The 17631-nt window shown below is 44.1% G+C and overlaps 1 protein-coding gene across 2 annotated transcripts in view; it reads left to right on the plus strand.

Annotated features, from left to right (window-relative positions):
• SPON1 (spondin 1) overlaps positions 1 to 17631 on the plus strand; it is a 541453-nt gene that overhangs the window by 179842 nt on the left and 343980 nt on the right. For both annotated transcript variants that reach the window (XM_053265111.1, XM_053265102.1), the window contains exon 4: positions 12942 to 13015. In XM_053265111.1, the coding sequence (XP_053121086.1) occupies positions 12942 to 13015 (74 nt within the window). The remainder of the gene's footprint in view (positions 1 to 12941; positions 13016 to 17631) is intronic.

Below are 17631 nucleotides of genomic sequence, written 5' to 3' on the forward strand. Positions count from 1 at the left end.
GCAGTGGTTCTGGTCCTTTCTTGGGGGGAGGGTCCAGAAGGTGCTGCTGGGGGACTACTGCTTGGCCCTGTGGCCTGTGGGGTCCCGCAGGGTTTGGTCTTGTCCCCCATGCTGTTTAACATCTACATGAAGCCGCTGGAAGAAGTCATCCGGGGATTTGGACTGAGTTGTCAGCAATATGCGAATGATACTCAGCTCTATCTCTCCTTGTCATCTGATCCTAGGGAGGCGGTGGATGTCCTGAATCGGGGGCTGGAGACTGTGATGGGTTGGATGTGGGCTAATAAACTGAAATTGAGTCCGGATAAGATGGAGGTACTGTTGGTCAGTAGGAGAGCCAATCGGGATGAGGAGATTTTACCGGTTCTGGATGGGGTTGCACTCACCTTGAAGGAGCAAGTACGCAGCTTGGGGGTACTACTGGACCCGGCTCTGCTTTTGGAAGCTCAGGTGGAGGCAGTGGCCAGGGGTGCCTTTGCACGGCTTCGGCTAGTGCACCAGCTGCGTCCCTTTCTCGAGAAGGCAGATCTGGCCACGGTTACCCATGCCTTAGTCACGTCGTGGCTGGATTACTGTAACGCGCTCTACGTGGGGCTGCCCTTGAAGAATATCCGGAAACTGCAGCTAGTGCAAAACGCGGCAGCAAGGGTTTTATCCGGAGCTGCCCGTTGGGAACATATCACCCCCATTCTGAAAGAGTTGCACTGGCTGCCGGGTCATTTCCTGGTCCAATTCAAGGTGCTGGTTTTGACCTTTAAAGCACTTAATGGTTTGGGCCCGGGGTATTTGAGGGACCGCCTGCTCCCAAGGGCTGCTGCCTGCTTGACGACACCTGAGGGGGCCCTGCTCCGGGTGCCGACAATGAGAGAGGCCCGGCTGTCGTGCACTCGGGACAGGGCCTTCTCTGTTGCTGCTACCAGACTTTGGAATGCTCTCCCAGTGGCCATTCGCTCCTCGGACTCCATCACGGCTTTTAGAAAGCTTGTTAAAACTTGGCTTTTTACCCAAGCTTTTACATAATCGTTTTTACTGCTGCTTCTGTGTGTTTTTACCTGTTGTATTGTTTTTATGCTAGTATTTTATATGTTTTTATATTTTTTAGCTTGATGTTTTTATTGCCTTTTTATTGTATGTTTTAACTTTTGTAAACCGCCTTGGGGTTGTCTTTTAATGAAAGGCGGTATATAAATACAACAATAAATAAAATAAAAATAAATTCTCACGATTGGCCAAAAGCGGGCTAAGGGTGCCTAGCTCGCTTTTGGGTGAGCATGAGAACCACCCAGCCCACAGATGAGCCCGGTTTCCCCAAAGCAGGTAAGATGCTTAAGTAGCCCACACCGAAAATCAGGTTAATGGAGAAAGCACTCCATGAACCACAGTTTTGTTATCGTGTATTGCCGCGACGCGGCTTTGCACCGTGGCAACACATGAGGAGACCCCCACCAGGAGGCTACAAGCAGCCTCCCGGGCTTGGGGGTCTCTCCAGCATACCCTGTACGTTTGTGCGGGACATCCTTGAACCTCTGGGGTCACGTGGCCCCCGATCCTCACAGCCCCTGCCGGCTCTGTGATGGAGCCAGCAGTCATATGGGCAACTGATCTGGCTGCCCAGGGCTGCTGCCTTGATCGTCTGCAGGGAGAGCGGGCTAAGCCCACTCTCCCCTTTATGGCTAGTCTCACTGATTGTGAGACTCACCTCTCCATCTTAAGTCTGCTGTAAACTGCAAACCTTTCCATATGCAAAGCCTACTACAAACCCAATACATTGCAAATCATATTTCGCCATGTTTCCACTCTACCTTTTTTGCCTTGTTTTAACATCCAGCCATATGAAGAGTTCTGGAGAAGTCAGAAGCTCACTTAAGATTTTGTGTCATTTTGATTAGTCCTAATCAAGGTATTACTAGGACTGTGGCTTCTAGATTTTTAATGGACTAGCATGACTATCTACAATTTTTATTTATTCTCCAGAAAATCGAAACTCATTTTTGAAATGTTCCTAGTATAAAAGCAATAGAACTCTTATAAATATTCAAAACCCTTAATCAGCCACATGAAATTCATCTTTAAAAAAAAAAAAAACCTGTTTGGAATTTTGCTAATAAACTTAAGTGGCTTATTAGTATTACTAGTTTTATGATACTGATAGTGCCTTGGGGACTTGTAATTTTAATTGAGTTACTTGAGGTACAAAAGGGTCTTCCCTGAACTAAAAGCACTTCATGTTTGGGTCATTTGGGATTATTGTCATCCTCCCAAATAAAGGCAAGCACTTTCTTTGGGAAGTTAATAATCTAAATAAGAATTAGTGCTTGTCAAAGTGCTTGTCATAAATAACTCTTGGCTGTTATATCACGCTTGAACATGTTTAAAGCACCTCCACTGCAGTAATTCTTTGTGAGCCACCCAGAGAACTATTGTTATAGGACAGCCAACAAAAAGAGTTGTAATTAATTCTTAATTCTGTAGCATAGGTCTGCATTATAATTCCTAACATACAAAAATGGGGCTGAGAGAAAATAGTTGCCTAAGGCCACCTAGGGTGTTCATACATTAGAGAGGTAGGATTCAAACCAGAGACTTTGTCACTCAGTCTCTTCACTGCTATGCCACACTGGCCAAATATGTGCAACAAGAAAACTTTCACCTTTTAATATCTTTGTTTGGATCCAGTGAACTTTAGGCAACAACAGAATTTCTTAGCAAACAGGGCGTGAATCCTGATGAGGGGAGGAGGAATGAGGTCAGCAGACAAAATTCCATTGACTTCACCCTTGAACTCTTCTGCTGACAGCATCTGATTAATTCCAGGTTATTCCTGTAATTACAGATTCCTGACCTTTTCTGCCCATTAAATATTTAAACTGTAAAGCTGCATCTTTGGGTTTGATGCTTTTCAGCAGGGAAATGTGCTTCTTCCAATGTCATTCTTTCCTACCTTCCCCCAACTCTCTCTCTCTCTTTGGTAGAAAGCATTTTAGATCTAGAACTAACTGCCTCTTTTGGCAGTTTGTTAGCCACTCAAGTGTATGATAAAAAAATATCCAACACGCATCTCTACGGTAAATGAATTTGTATGGGCTGATATCTACCTGGCAAGGATGCAGCAAACCTGTAGGAAGATGACAATGGAGATGATAGTGTGTGAAAAAGAAACATACAATATAAAGTGGTCCTCAGATATGTTATAAAAGTGATAAGTGTAATAAAACTGATAAGGCTGGGGGCATCTTTTGCTATAAGTGGCAGAGTTTAGGAAGAAGATAGTGAAAAATGTAGTGGGCTAGAGAAGCAATCATTGCCTCTCTACAGTGATTGGTGGATTAATGTGTATATATCAGAACATCATTTTACCTCTTAGTTCTGAGTCCTACACAGACTTCCTAGAAAGTGGCTTATGCTAACTAACAAAGCATGAAGTTTCAGTGCAATGGAAGAAGCAATCACAGCTCAATGAACTCAGCTCTCTGCTAGCTCAACGGTGAGGGCAAATTTCAATTATCTCTTCTTACCAGAGAGCACTCTGCGCTACCCAAAAATATGTCCCTGAGGGCCATGCAGGCCCCTGAGAATGCTTTCTGGTGTCACAAAATACTTTCTGGGGAAAGGGAGATAACTGAAAAATCCCCCCCACCACATACCCAGAATGTTGGGGGCAATATGCTAAATCATTGTAAACCGCTTAGAGAGCTCCGGCTATAGAGCGGTATATAAATGTAAGTGCTATTGCTATTGCTATTGCTATATATTAGCATCAGTGCAATGATGGAACTCTCCAGAAGCACTAATGCCAATGGTGTAGCCAGTGGAAGGGCAGACCAATTCTCTCCCACTGATGGCCCTGCATGTAGTGTCCATGTGTGCAAAGGGGGCATGGCCGATCACCGGAGGGCCCATCCCAGCCCTCCCAATTGCATTTCCAGCCAGCGTTTGCTGTCTGGCTGTGTTTATTTTGCTTTCTCTCCCTCCAGCAAGGGAGCGAAAGGAAAATAAACACACCCAACCAGAAAATGCTGGCTAGAAATGCACTCGGGAGGGCTGGGCTGGGCCCTCCGGCGATCGGGCCATGTCTCCTTTGCACAGAGGCACACTTAGGTGATTTTGGAGCCTGAACCAAAAGGCCTTTGCCCCCCCCCCCCCGCTGCAAGTTAAGCATCATCCCCCTACACACACAGTGACAATCACAGTTTATTTAACATGTGGGCGTCCACACCACACAGGACAGACTCAAAAGTATTTGGCGGTCCTTTTCATTGGTGGCCTGGGTTCTTTGAACCCCACTGCTCAATGGCAGCTCCGCCCTGACTGATGCTATACCAGTGCTTTCCCCAGTGCACTGGCACTTCTTTAGTCAGCATGTCAGGCAGAAAGTTCCACTGAAATCAACAAGACTTGTTTCTGACTAAACATGCTTAGGACTGGGTTGTTGCCTCTATGTACAAAGGCAGTGCGTGTCTCAATAACAGTTGCTGGAGGCTACCAGTAGCTGCAGAGGGCTATTTATTTCATGTCCTGGTTGTAGATTTCCTAGAGGCATATGGCTAGTCCCTGTAGGAAAAGGATGCTGGGCTAGATCATCATATCTTAAGAAGGACATTGTAGAACTGGAAAAGGTGCAGAAGAAGGCAACCAAGATGATCAAGGGGCCTAGAGCACCTTCCTTACGAGGCAATGGTACAACACCTGGGGCTTTTTAGTTTAGAAAAAAGATGACTGAGAGGAGACATGATAGAGGTCTATAAAATAATGCATGGTTTGGAGAAAGTTGATAGAGATAATTTTTTCTCCCTCTCTCATAACACTAGAACCAGGGGTCATCCCATGAAACTGATTACCGTGAAATTTAGGACCAACAAAAGCAAGTACTTTTTCACACAACATATAATCAACCTATGGAATTCTCTGCCACAAGATGTGGTGATAGCCAACAGCCTGGATGGCTTTAAGAAGAGTTTAGATAAATTCATTGAGGGCTTGTCTATCAATGGCTACTAGTCAATGGCAAGATGTCTCTAAATACCAGTTGCAGGGGAGTAATAGCAGGAGAGAGGACATACCCTCAGTTCTTTCCTGTGGGCTTCCCAGAGGCATCTGGTGGGCCACTGTGTGAAACAGGATGCTGGATTAGATAGGCCTTAGGCCTGATCCAGCAGGGCTTTTCTTATGTCATAAGAACAATTTGGACCTTAAGTATGTTTTCCATCAATTTACCCGGCACCAAAGTCAAGTTAACCAGCCTGTAATTTCACAGATCCCCCTGGATCCTTTTTGAAAATTGGAGTTACATTGGCTACTTTCCAGTCCTCTGATGCAGAGCCTGATTGAAGGGACAAGTTACATGTTTTTGCTAGATCAGCAATTTCACATTTGAGTTCCTTCAGAACTCTTGGGTGGATAACATCTGGCTCTGGTGATTTGTTAATTTTTAGTTTTTCAAGACATTGGGGCGATTCTCACGATCAACAAAAATCGGGCTAGGATTGCCTAGCCCGATTTTTGTTGGTTGTAAGAACCACCGGGCTCGCAGCCGAGCCCGTTGGTTCTTGAGTGGGTAACCCGCTCGAGAATCCTTGCTAAAAAGCAGGTTTGCGAAGCGAGTGCTCCAGGAAACCTGCTTTTTAGGCTCGTGAGTAGCCGTGGTGTGCCTTTGCTCTGTGCCTACTCATGAGTAGACCCCCAGCCGGGAGGTGAAAAGCTGCCTCCCGGCTCCGGGGGTCTCCCCAATATGCCCTGCGTGCTCGTGCAGGGCATACTGGGGCTTGCGGGGGCCACCCGGCCCCTGCTCCCCCAACCCCCCGCTGGCTCTGTAACAGAGCCAGCCATCATGTGGGTGGCCGATCCGGCTGCCCAGGGCTCCCTGCCCACTTGTATGCGGGGAGAGCGGGCTTAGCCCGCTCTCCCCGCAGTTTTTACAAAAGCGGGTCTCACAGATCATGAGACCTGCCTCATTGTGTTAGATGGACATTTGGTCTGATCCATCAGGGGAGCTCTTATGTTGGAAATGTATTTATTCTATATGTTCAAAACCTTGGTTTTGAAAATTACCTGATGGTGGTTAAATCTGATTGTATTTGTGCACTAGGAATTTGTGTGATATGCAGCTATTTTGTTTCTTGCTTTACAAACATATATAACCCTCTCTTCCAAATCAAAATGAAAGGTCAGGGTGACTTACATCATTGAAACCATAATTCATTATACTTCAAGATTTAAAAATGATAATTGCACAGACATAAACATTCAGCTTGTTTTTATTTTATATGTGTTGAATTGTCTGGAATACAACATTGCACCCAGATGAAATGAAGTCATGAAACAACTGTAATGGAGTAAAATGAGCCACAACTTTATTGAATAACATTCAGTTTAAGGAAGGAGGATTGGCGCTCCACCCCCTGCAGTGCAAAAGCTAAAGACTTGCTGCCGCACAAGCCAAACCAAAGCATATCGGGCAACACACCTTGGCTCCAGGTAGCATCCACCCTAAGGCTGCTGCTGCCCATCTTTGCCAACTGAATGTCAAGGCACCTGCTTTAGGGATCACCAGCCACGAGCTGCAAAGCCTTTAAGAAGGGATGTGCAAATCTATTTGAATTTGAATAGATTTAATTTGAATCTGGGTGATTTGAAATTTTGAAATTTGATTGGAGAGCAGTTTGGCACCTTTTAAAAACCACTCATACACCCTGATTGGTTTTAAGAGGTGCGAAAATAGTGTTGAATCAATTTGACTTCAATTTGGATTTTTGGACCAGATTAGAATTTGATTCAAATTTGAAATGAATTTTTGGAATTTGATTCAAATTCAAAACGAATTTAAAAAACCCATTTTGTACACACCTCTACCTTTAAGGCTGGTGATTCCACAGCAGGTTGGAGTGAATCATAAACCAGCTCACCCTTAGCCACAAAGCCTCTAGGGAGTGTCAGGGACTCCTCCACATGTGGAACGCATGCCAAAAGGTGCTCACCAACCCTACTCTACCCCATAGAAACTGCACTGTACCTGGTGGCAGCTGGTGGAAATGCTCGTCCTGTGAATGAGACAGCGCATGCGACAACACACCCACAATACCATTCTGAAGCCCTGGAACATGCCTAACTACAAACAAAGTATTGTGGCACAAACAGCACAAAACAAGCACCATCACTTTACTTGACTTAGAAGTTTGGGAATTAATGACCTGAACCATAGCCTGTTTGTCACACCAAAATTTAACAGTGGGATTCTCAAATAAATCCACTCATATGTGGACAGCAAAAACTATGGGGAGAAATTCAAGAAAGCTGAGGTATCTGGTAAGACCCCAGCCAGTCCAGTACCCAGAACACCACTCAGCACACCAACATCCCCTAAAGAAAACCCCAAACCCTGAACCTCCTGCAGTATCTGAATCTTCTTCCAATTTGGCCTCCAACAAACAGTCAGAGTGCCCAAAAGAGACTCTATTAAAAGAATCCAAAAATTTAGCCAAGACCTCAAGATCATCCCTAATGTATGCTGATACCCTGGGCCAGTGCTGGGACTCCTTCAGAACTATAGTCACATCACAAAGGCATCTCAAAATGACCTGCCTGGGGAAACTACCCTGCAGACAAAATTCAAGTGCCCAGGCAACACCTGCAACTGGTGAAGGGTAAACCTCTTTGAAGACAAGCATTCCTGAATGTTTTCATGCAGCACAAGTAACTTGTCCTGAGGCAGTTCAAACAGCCAACCACTATGTCATGCTCTACACCCCAAAAGCCTAGAAGCTGGGCCCCCAATCTTCTCCTGCACAAAGGGAACCTCAACAAATCTGCACATTGTTTGGAAGCTTGTGGGTCAGCAAATTAAAAAAAATAATCTAAAGAATGTGTGGTGGTTTGAAGACCAGCCCTTCTATGTAAGGCCTATTTCAACAGGGAACTAAATGCAGAGGCTTATCTAGGGAAAATAGGGCCTAGGGCAAGCACTGAAATTGTGCTCCCTGTCCAAACATCTGACACCCATCTTTCAGATAACTTTACCTTAATGTCAGCTGAAAAATACAAGTCAAGCTTGTTAATCTTTTAATATTTCAAAAACTATTTTGCAGTGGATGTAGCCAGACCAAGAAAATGCTGGAAAATTACAAATTTCAGTATGCTGGGGCTCATGAAATACCCAAATATTATGCGGAGGTGTACTTGGAAAAACTAAATAGAAGTGCCTGTCTAATTCTCTGCTATGCATTGTAGCATCATGAATAAGTAAGTTTTAAAAATAAATGGAATACATTCTAGTATTTCAGAAAGACAGCTAAAATGAGAGAAAGAGCAAGAAACTCCCAGTGGGCCTTAATACTAAGGATTTCACATTGATTCAAAGACAAACTCACCATTAATAGCCATATTATTAAGACATCACATTTAACTCACTTATCACAAGAAGCAAAGTAAGAGCAAATGGATACAATCTTAGCTCATAAACTTCAGCTCAGTATTCACAAGCCCTGATTCTCTGTTCATAGTGCCAATCTGAATATGTGTACAGTGACTTATATTATATATATTTAAAAAAAAAATTACCTGGAGCCCCTTCAGGGGACTTCCCAAAGGCTGTGGGGGGTCTGCAAAGTTTTCCCCTCCTCCCACTGGGCCTCTAGGGCCTCACAGGCACCATTTGAGCATGTGCAGTGGTCATTTTTCTAATTTTTTTTAAAATGGCTGCTGAAAACAAAATGGCTGTTGTGCATGCTCAAATGGCCTCTGTGAGGTGTGGCATGCCCTAGGGCCTCACAGAGGCCATTTGAGCATGCCCAGTGGCCATTTTGTTTTTGGTGGCCATTTTAATTTTTTTTTTAATTTTAAGAAATTGTGCCCCCCTTCAAGTGGTGCCCGGGGCACTTGCCCTGCCTGCCCCACCCTAGATATGCCCCTGACTAAGTGGTTCAAAAGCTGCATACGAGACTGAGCAGAGACTGTTCCAGTATCTAAAGGTGTTTCTCCCTCGGGGACTGCCGCTGGCGCAGGGACTTGAGGGCTGTAATTCTGCATGAGATTCACAGATGCTGGTACGGATGCAGCAACATCGTCTTCCAATCTGGCCAAGCAATCAAACAAAGGCAGTGTTAGCTTGGCCCATTTTGCAGCTTTAGGCCAAGCAGGAACACCAGAATGACTACCTGGATCAGTTCCAGACAGCAGAGTTTTCTTGGCTTTTCCCAGTATTTCCAAACATGCAGTCAAAACATATACTGGACCAAAATTCTCCTCCTCAGCAGAGGAGGACACTTGAGATGGGGGGAGGCCTAGTGGGCCAAACAGGCCTGCCCCCCCTCCCCCGTTTTACTGCTAGCCTTCTAATATGCCATCTCACTCAAAAAGACTAAACAAGGTAGATATTGAAGAGAAAAATGCACTCACCCCACCCCTAAGAGCCCAATAGGTCCACAAGATAAACGCACAGGAATCCAACATATAAAGAGCCCCTGGTGGCGCAGTGGTAAAACTGCCGCCCTGTAACCAGAAGGTTACAAGTTCGATCCTGACCAGGGGCTCAAGGTTGACTCAGCCTTCCATCCTTCCGAGGTCGGTAAAATGAGTACCCAGAATGTTGGGGGCAATATGCTAAAATCATTGTAAACCGCTAAGAGAGCTCCGGCTATAAAGCGGTATATAAATGTAAGTGCTATTGCTATTGCTATAAAAAGGCAACACACACTGAAGAGGGAAGTAATGATCCTCAAATCCCCTCCCAGACAAAGCCGCCCCCCTCCCGGGGTGAGAAGCTTGGGGGTGTAGGTGGGGGTGAACATCTCTTCCTTGAGGATGCCTCCCTGGGAACCCGCCCCCCCCCCATGGAGGAAGGACAACCCGTGCTTCTCAGTCACCCCCGCCCCAGCCCAAAGAACAGAAGAAAGGGGAGATAGGGGACAAGCCCCACTTAGCCTGACAGGAACAGGGCTTATAAAGCCCAGAAAAAAGCACAGTGATCAACGTGAACTCCAAGCCCTCCCTCTAATCCTGAGGGAGCGCAACAAAGAAAACCTCTACCGCTGTGCCACCAAAACTGCTACAGCAAGATGCTGCTGAGATCAAACAAGTCCAGGAGAAACAACGATAGAGCTCAGCTCTCATTGCTTCTAAAATGTGGACTGAGGGGGTGGAGCACTACTGAAGCAATGGCCATGCTAACCACGCCCCCAATGGCCTGCTGGCCAATGAGTGACCCGCATGCCTCATACCTCAGTATGAGGCCGGGGCAAAGAGCCTGCACCCCAGACAAGCTGAGGGGTGTCACCATATTGCTGTGCATCTGGAAGTCTTTAAATTGCTATGGCATGGAATGAATGTAGATTTTATTTTTATTTTTTTAAAACCCAGTCATGTTGGAATGGATGATACTGGCCATAATCCAGCAGGTCATTTTATGTATGTGTACAAGCTGGTGTGCATATATTAAAAATTATAATTAAAAATATCTTGATACTGCTTTTCAGCAAAAGGTTTTAAATGCAGTTTACATAGCAAAAGACATGAGAAAATAGTTCCTTGTCCTAACGGCTCACAAGCTAAAACACACAGAGACATACTGGATACACCAGCTACAGCCACTGAAGAGATATTATGCCGGGCTGAATAAGGATAGTTGCTCTCCCCCTGCTAAATATAGACAGCCACCATTTGAAATGGTGTTTTTTGGAAAGATGCCCTCTATGGAGGGCTTTCTCCTCTCATTTTCAAACAGCAGCTACTCCCACCTTCACCGACTGCAATCACAACTAGCTTTTTATAGTGGCAGGGCTTTAATGATGCCCCTATGGATGATCTTCCAGCACATTTCTGAATATTTGGGTCATTGGCTATAACCCTGTATGTATTTATGCATGCTTAAATCCCACCGCAGTCTCTGTGTAAGACGCATATGTAACAGTCTGCAGGACTGCACTGATTTTTAGTGCCTAAAATACTTCCATTTTTGTACTTGATAATTTGAAAATTTATGGTAATGGAAGAAGCAGGCAAGAGACTGTCAAGTGAGAGCAGCCAAAGAGCAAGTGTGTGTGAGAGAGAAACAATAACTCTGTAAGATTCCAAGCTGTCATCTGTAGAACATACTTCGTTCTCAAATGGCAACAGTTTTGAGATTCAGAAGAAGATTCTAGTGTCCTCTTGCTAATGCAGCAGAAGCCTTGCTAATGCAGCAGAAAAAGGGGGAGCAAGGACTATACCTCCTCCTTGAAGGCAGCAATGGGAGAATGAATTGTATATTGTGTTGTACAGGAATTCTCTTGCATGATGATGTAGGATAACTTGGGGTTCTTTAATGCTAAATCTATAAATTGCTTTGTAATCAGAAAAAATGAAATGAAAACTTGAAAAGAAGCAAATCATGTGAAAAGTCAAATGACACGGATAGAAATGAACATTTTAAACTTGACCACTGTTTTTAACAAAGGTAAGGCATTTGAAGGAAGCTTTACCTGATGCGCCCAGGGGAGTTCATTTTTTAGAAGTCTGCCTGTGAGCATGTGGTCTTGGCTGATGTTGGATCAAAACAGTGACGTTGACATTTTCAGTCGAATGCACCTGACCCAAAGTGCATAGATGTCAATGAAAAATGTGAAGACCAAAGAATGACAGAACCTGCACTTTTGAAACCTGCTTTGCACTTTTTTATTCTGTTCCATTTTTGTGTCTACTGAATTCTTTGGCTTCAGTGATCTTTGCAAAATGAGCACCTGATATTTCAGAAACACCAGATGCAGCCATTTAAAGCTATGTAGGACAGACAAAAAGAAGAAGCAAATGCAAATAAAATACACCGAACTTTTTTGTCAGACCCCCTGCCCCACTGATTATATAGTGCAGGTTTGCAGATCCTTCATATTTTGGGGCAAGCTTGATGGCTACCTTTAGCACCTAGATTTGCCAGGCTGGGAACCTGGAGAATTAATTTTATATGAGCTGTTTTAGTGTCGAGACGAAGCAGCAAATCAGGACTTCCCTGGTGGCAGTATCACCTCTCCAATGGACTCAGTAAAGCACCATAGGCAAGCCACTCTTAACCCTCCCCTCTGCAATATGGGGACAACAATACTTACCTTACAGGGCTGGTTTTAAAAGTACATCAAGATCATACATGTGAAGCACTTTGCACACACACACAGAACACTAAACAAATGCTAAGTATATTTATTAATTCTCCTTCTGTAGAGGGAGCTGAGGAGAGTGAGGTGGTGCCTGGTGGTGCGGGTAGTGATTGGTGGTACTGCTTGGTGGTGGCTGCTATGGCAGTGAAAGGGGATGGGCCCCTCTGCTCCTCACTTGCTGCCCAGCAACTGCTATCTGCAGCCAACTACTGTTTCCAGTGGCCACCTATCTCACTGCAGTGTGAGCATTAAAGGGAAACCTGGTTATCTGGGAGAGCAGCCTGGCAACCCAGCACCAACTTGGCTTTTGAAAAGCCAAGGGAAGGGAAGGGAATCTTCCTCCACACTTTCAAATCTCTTCTCCCTTGGCCTTTCATAATCCAAGAAGAGCAAAAAAGAGGGGGGAAAGAGCTTGTGCACTTCTGCCAGGTGAGGTAAGAGAATGGGGTGAGTTGAAGACTGGTGAGCAGCTGAGAGGGATGGGGCAGATGAGAAAAGAGCATATTGTCCCTTGAAGTGTCACTTGGAGAAGAGGCAGGGAGAGTGGGGAGGGATATGATCAAAGAAGGATTCAGTGCCTCCATGCCCACTGCAGCCTTCATCATGGTTTGGACCCTCTCACCACTCTCCCCAACACACCTGCAATACTGGGAATGGTGGGAGATCCTTATCTCCCCCATAGTGAGGCTCAGTCTGTAAGTCTTCATTGGTTAATTGTTGAAAAAGTATAAGTAAAAGAATGTTCTTTGCTGTCCATGTAATGTTATACTATTAATTTCTTAACTGCATTTTATGAACACTGTGCTTCCATCTCTTCAACAGGGCAAGTATTGTGCAAAAGCGAATTATTTATTTTCAAGATGAAGGATCCCTCACAAAGCGATTATGTGAACAAGGTATGATTAACTTTATTCACTCTTGATTACATCATCTCGGCTCCTTTTGCTATGAGATCTATGATACAGGGTAATCAAACCACTGACATGAATTGGCATTTCTGTCTAGTAGTTTGGGGCACAAGTAGCTCAAAGCTAAGTAGTTTTAAGACATATTGATTTCAGTTGGTGAGAGTATTCTATTGAAATCAGGGGAATTTAAAACTATTTAACTTTTGCTGGATCCTGAGTGGCCAGATTTGGCTTTTTAAAAGCCAAATTCTGGTTTAAGGCCCATTTGACCCACGAGTATACCCCTAAATTGGTAAAGCTATCTTCTGATCTTATAAAGTCACCCTTCTTGGAATGAAAGTCCTTGACCCATCTATATGAACATTCAATCAACAAGTAGATCTCAGTGCTTATTTGTATAGGCCTGGTCTTCCTAGCTATTCAGTCCTTAATTACTTGGCAGACTCATTGAATTAAGTGAGACTTATTTTCAAGTAATGCTGCAATCTTAGAATCAAGTCCCTTAAAATCGATGAGACTTACTTAAGAGTTTGCATAAGTAGAACTGGCAGATTGATCTTATGACCCCACTAGTGGTTGATCCGATAGTACGCGCTACCCTCCAGGTTATGTAGTCCACCAACAGGATCTTCCTGCCACATTACTGCTAGTGGGTTGCTACTGCTACTAGGCTTGCTTCTGAACTCAGGACTTTCCTCTTGATGTGGCTTACATGTGCTGTACAAGAGTAACTGTGTAGTAGTGATAGTGAGTCCAATCCAGTCACAACATCCCAAAAGATTTTGTGAGAAGTAGCCTTGTAATCTGATCATACATACTGCATGTCATACTGATCATACTGCATGTCAGGCAATGGAGGTTTTAGCTGCTGTGGCCCTGATTGCTATGCTGCCAAAGCTTACACCAATTTGTAAGGTTAGGGTTTCCAGCTCTGTTCTATCCTGCTCCTAAGCACATTCTAAGCACACACAGAAATATGTGTAATTGATGCCATTGTACTTTTCATGTAAATTGAGTTTCAGTTCATAGATGGGGGCTAGCTAGTTCATGCAAGCAAACAACCTTAATGCAATCCCTTGTGCCTGGAATTGTACTGACGCTCCACAGAGATACTCCTGCTATTTCTGTGATGGCACAGAAGCCGATGACTTTTGGAGCTGCTGCAATCTCAGAAATCACAATGAAAAGAATATCTGTGAATTGCCCATTCAACCAATACCTTTTGTCACACAAAGTGTGGGGAGGGAGTGTTTGGATCAGCCCAAAGACTTCATGGTCCCATTGCTTGGAAACACACTCTCTCTGATAGGCAGAGTCAATGTGCAGAACATTGAACAACAGTAAAAAAACATGCGTGGGGACAGGAAGCATTCCTTCTTATCCACGTACGGTATATAGTATTCTGTCGCAAACAGTTTGTTAACTTCAGCTAATGATTTCTTCAAACCCTCTTTAATGAAGTTTTCAACTGAGAGGACACTTTGCTAAGAAGTACTGTACAATCTACATCCGTCTGATGCATAACTTCTTTTGAATTTACATCCAAATTGCAAAATTCTATGCATATGTCTGCCAGGGAATGCTTCCCAGACCTCCATGAAAAGGAGTGATAATTTCTTCATGCACCAGTTAAAGGATAATTGCTGTAAGATGATCTTACCCCTGCCTCCTTTCATTCTGCCAGTTTGGAAACCCTGCCATGTTAAGGGGATGCAAAGAAAGTCTGGCCTTCATCCTTTCCCCTAGGCCCAGGGATCCTGGATTAGCATAATCTGGCCCTGGTTTTGATAGGCTTTTTAAAAATACACTGAAGTGTGTGCTGTAAGATGCTTAATTGAATTTAATAGATGTGCCACATTTGACACTGGCCAGGCTTTTCACTTTCTTCGTTCATTTGCAAATGCAGATTGTGCTCTGTTTCAAACAGCTCTTTATGCTCTGAATGGAGAATGTGCTCAATGAAGTCACTGGAGCAAGTTACGTAAATGAAATTGAGACATCTGTTTCGTGTTCCTGAATACAGAAAAATCGAAAGCAGCATTAAAAACAAAAAGGGCTTGCTGTCAAGAATCTAAAGTACATTCCGGGTGTTTCTAGAATAACAAAAAATGTTGGATTTACAAGTCTACCAGCAGCCCCTTTTTACAGCAATAACTTGTTAGGTCTTAGGAGATACATCAGGTAATTGTTTACATCACATTCAGCAAATGAAGCTGGAGGTTGGCAAGGTAATGAATCAATTATTCAAACACTGTCCTGTGAAGCAGTCTTGGGACTGCCCCACCTCATTTCCCACTTGAAGAATTAGGAAACTGCCATATACTGAGTCAGACCATTGGTCTATCTAGCTCAGTATTGTCTTCACAGACTGGCAGCGGCTTCGCCAAGGTTGCAGGCATGAATCTCTCTCAGCCCTATCTTGGACAAGCCAGGGAGGGAACTTGAAACCTTCTGCTCTTCCCAGAGTGGCTTCATCCCCTGAGAGGAATATCTTGCAGTGCTCACACATCAAGTCTCCCATTCAGATACAACCAGGGTAGACTTTGCTTAGCTATGGGGACAAGTCATGCTTGCTACCACAAGACCAGCTCTCCTCTGCCAAGCAATTGCTTGCTTGAAAATCCTTCCTGTGGAATTTATTCACATGATCAAAACTTCCTATTTCAGAGAGCAAACCTGAAAATGAGGCTTCCCTCTAGGGTGGTAAGTTGCAGTGTTGAGCCTAGTTTGAAACACAGAGGTGCCATTTAGAGATGTCAAAGAGCATCCCTTCTGTGCTCCAGTCCTCATGTGAATATGCTCCTATTCTTATCAGAATAGGTATTTCTGAAAAGCACCTATTTCTCTGAGCTGCTCAGTGATTCTATACACAGGATTCAGTGCAGTGGAATGCCAGCAATAGGGACCTGTCTAGTGCCCAAGCTGCTTCACAACATGAAAGGCAGCCCCGATGTTGTTGCATGGCAGGGGTCCTAATACCAGCATTTTGGGCCTTGGGACTACTAAATGTTAGCCATTGACTAGTGTTTTAATTTTTTTTCTTAAAACTTTACTTAAAAATGAGTTTGCTTTCAAAAAGGAATTTGTTCTGTGTTTCTGTGGGGCAAGCTAAATGTTACATTCAAACATTTGTAACTGCTCCAATGCTATTCATTTTTTTTTTAAAGCCATTTCAAAAGTGGGGGAGGATTTAGAGTAGAAAAGTTAACACTGGAAGGAGGGACAACCTTCCTGCCCTTTGTTTTTCCTGCCATCATCTGGAACCCATCTGGAACTGCCCTCTTCTGGACCCTCCTGCCCTCAACTGGACCCTCCTGCCCTCATCTGGAACCTCATCTGGAACCACCCAGAAATTTGCGTTTTGGGCGGTATGCAAATACGTTCAATAAACATACATACAAACAAACAAACAAACCCTGCAGAGGCAAAAGCCAGATAACAGATGATTTGGAATGAAGAAATGCCAGCTGGGGAAAGGGGGAGGTACTAAGCCTGGGATCCAATATAGGATCCAATATGACCTGGCCAGACTCAAAAGAGAAATTACTGGGAAGGCTGACATGCCCCCAGCAAAACTGTCAGCGGTTGGAATCAGATCGGTATTTACCAACTTAATATTGGTGATTTTCAGGGACTGCACCCTTGAAATGAAGGAATAAAGACAACCCTGCATTAGGGACCCACAAGGCGAGAAGGTCCCCATTGGTCGGTTGTGTTTTCCCTCTGCCCAGTTTCCAAGGTGTGCTCTTTTTAAATTAGACCAGGAGCCAGCTTGGAAAGTACGTCTCCGCAAGCCAGCTCCCAGGCTGGTTTTTGAGGACCACACTCCTGAAATTGGGAGGTGGAATGGAAGGTAACTCCACACAGGGGACCTTCTGGTCCTGTGGGTCCCCTCCTAGGAAGTTGCATTTGCCCCCACCCCCATTTTAGGGTGGTACAGTCCTTAAATAATCCCTGGGAGCTGGCTTGGAATGCAAGTCTCTCCAAGCTGGTTCCTGGGGTGGTTTTCAAGCACTGAACTGCACCTGGCCCTGTGGGTCTCCACAGGGAGTTGCCTTTGTCTCTCACCCCCTGATTTTGGGGATGCAGTCCTTAAAAATCAGCTTGGGAGCCAACTGGAGAGTGTTATTGACTTTCATCAAGTTTTGTATATTTGTCTGGCATCATGATCCAAACATTGTAATAACTCGTTTTCTTGCTTCTTATGTGATTGATCTTGCATAATGACAAATTGCTACATTACAATCAATAAACTGACTTTTTAACTGGCTAAATATGCATATATTTGCATATAAACAAACAATAGTACTGAAGAAAAAACTACTTTGTTTTTAGTTGGTGTTCACACATTGCATAAAGAGGCATTCCTTCTGTGAGAAAGAGAAAGGAAAATGCCTCTTCTAAAGTGGCACAGATTGTCCACATTTTTATGTTGAACTGAAGAGATCAGGGATGCCTTTTTAATCAATTAATTAATCTAGCAGTTAATTGACTAAGCACTGCAGTCTTATCTTAATAAGAAAGAGTAATCCTGTGCTAAAGCAAGTGATGTATATACAAGACTCTTCTGAATTGTCCTTTTTAGTTGACAACAATGCAAGAGA

Source organism: Hemicordylus capensis, chromosome 1, assembly GCF_027244095.1.
Source record: "Hemicordylus capensis ecotype Gifberg chromosome 1, rHemCap1.1.pri, whole genome shotgun sequence".
In the NCBI taxonomy this organism is placed as follows: Eukaryota; Metazoa; Chordata; class Lepidosauria; order Squamata; family Cordylidae; genus Hemicordylus; species Hemicordylus capensis.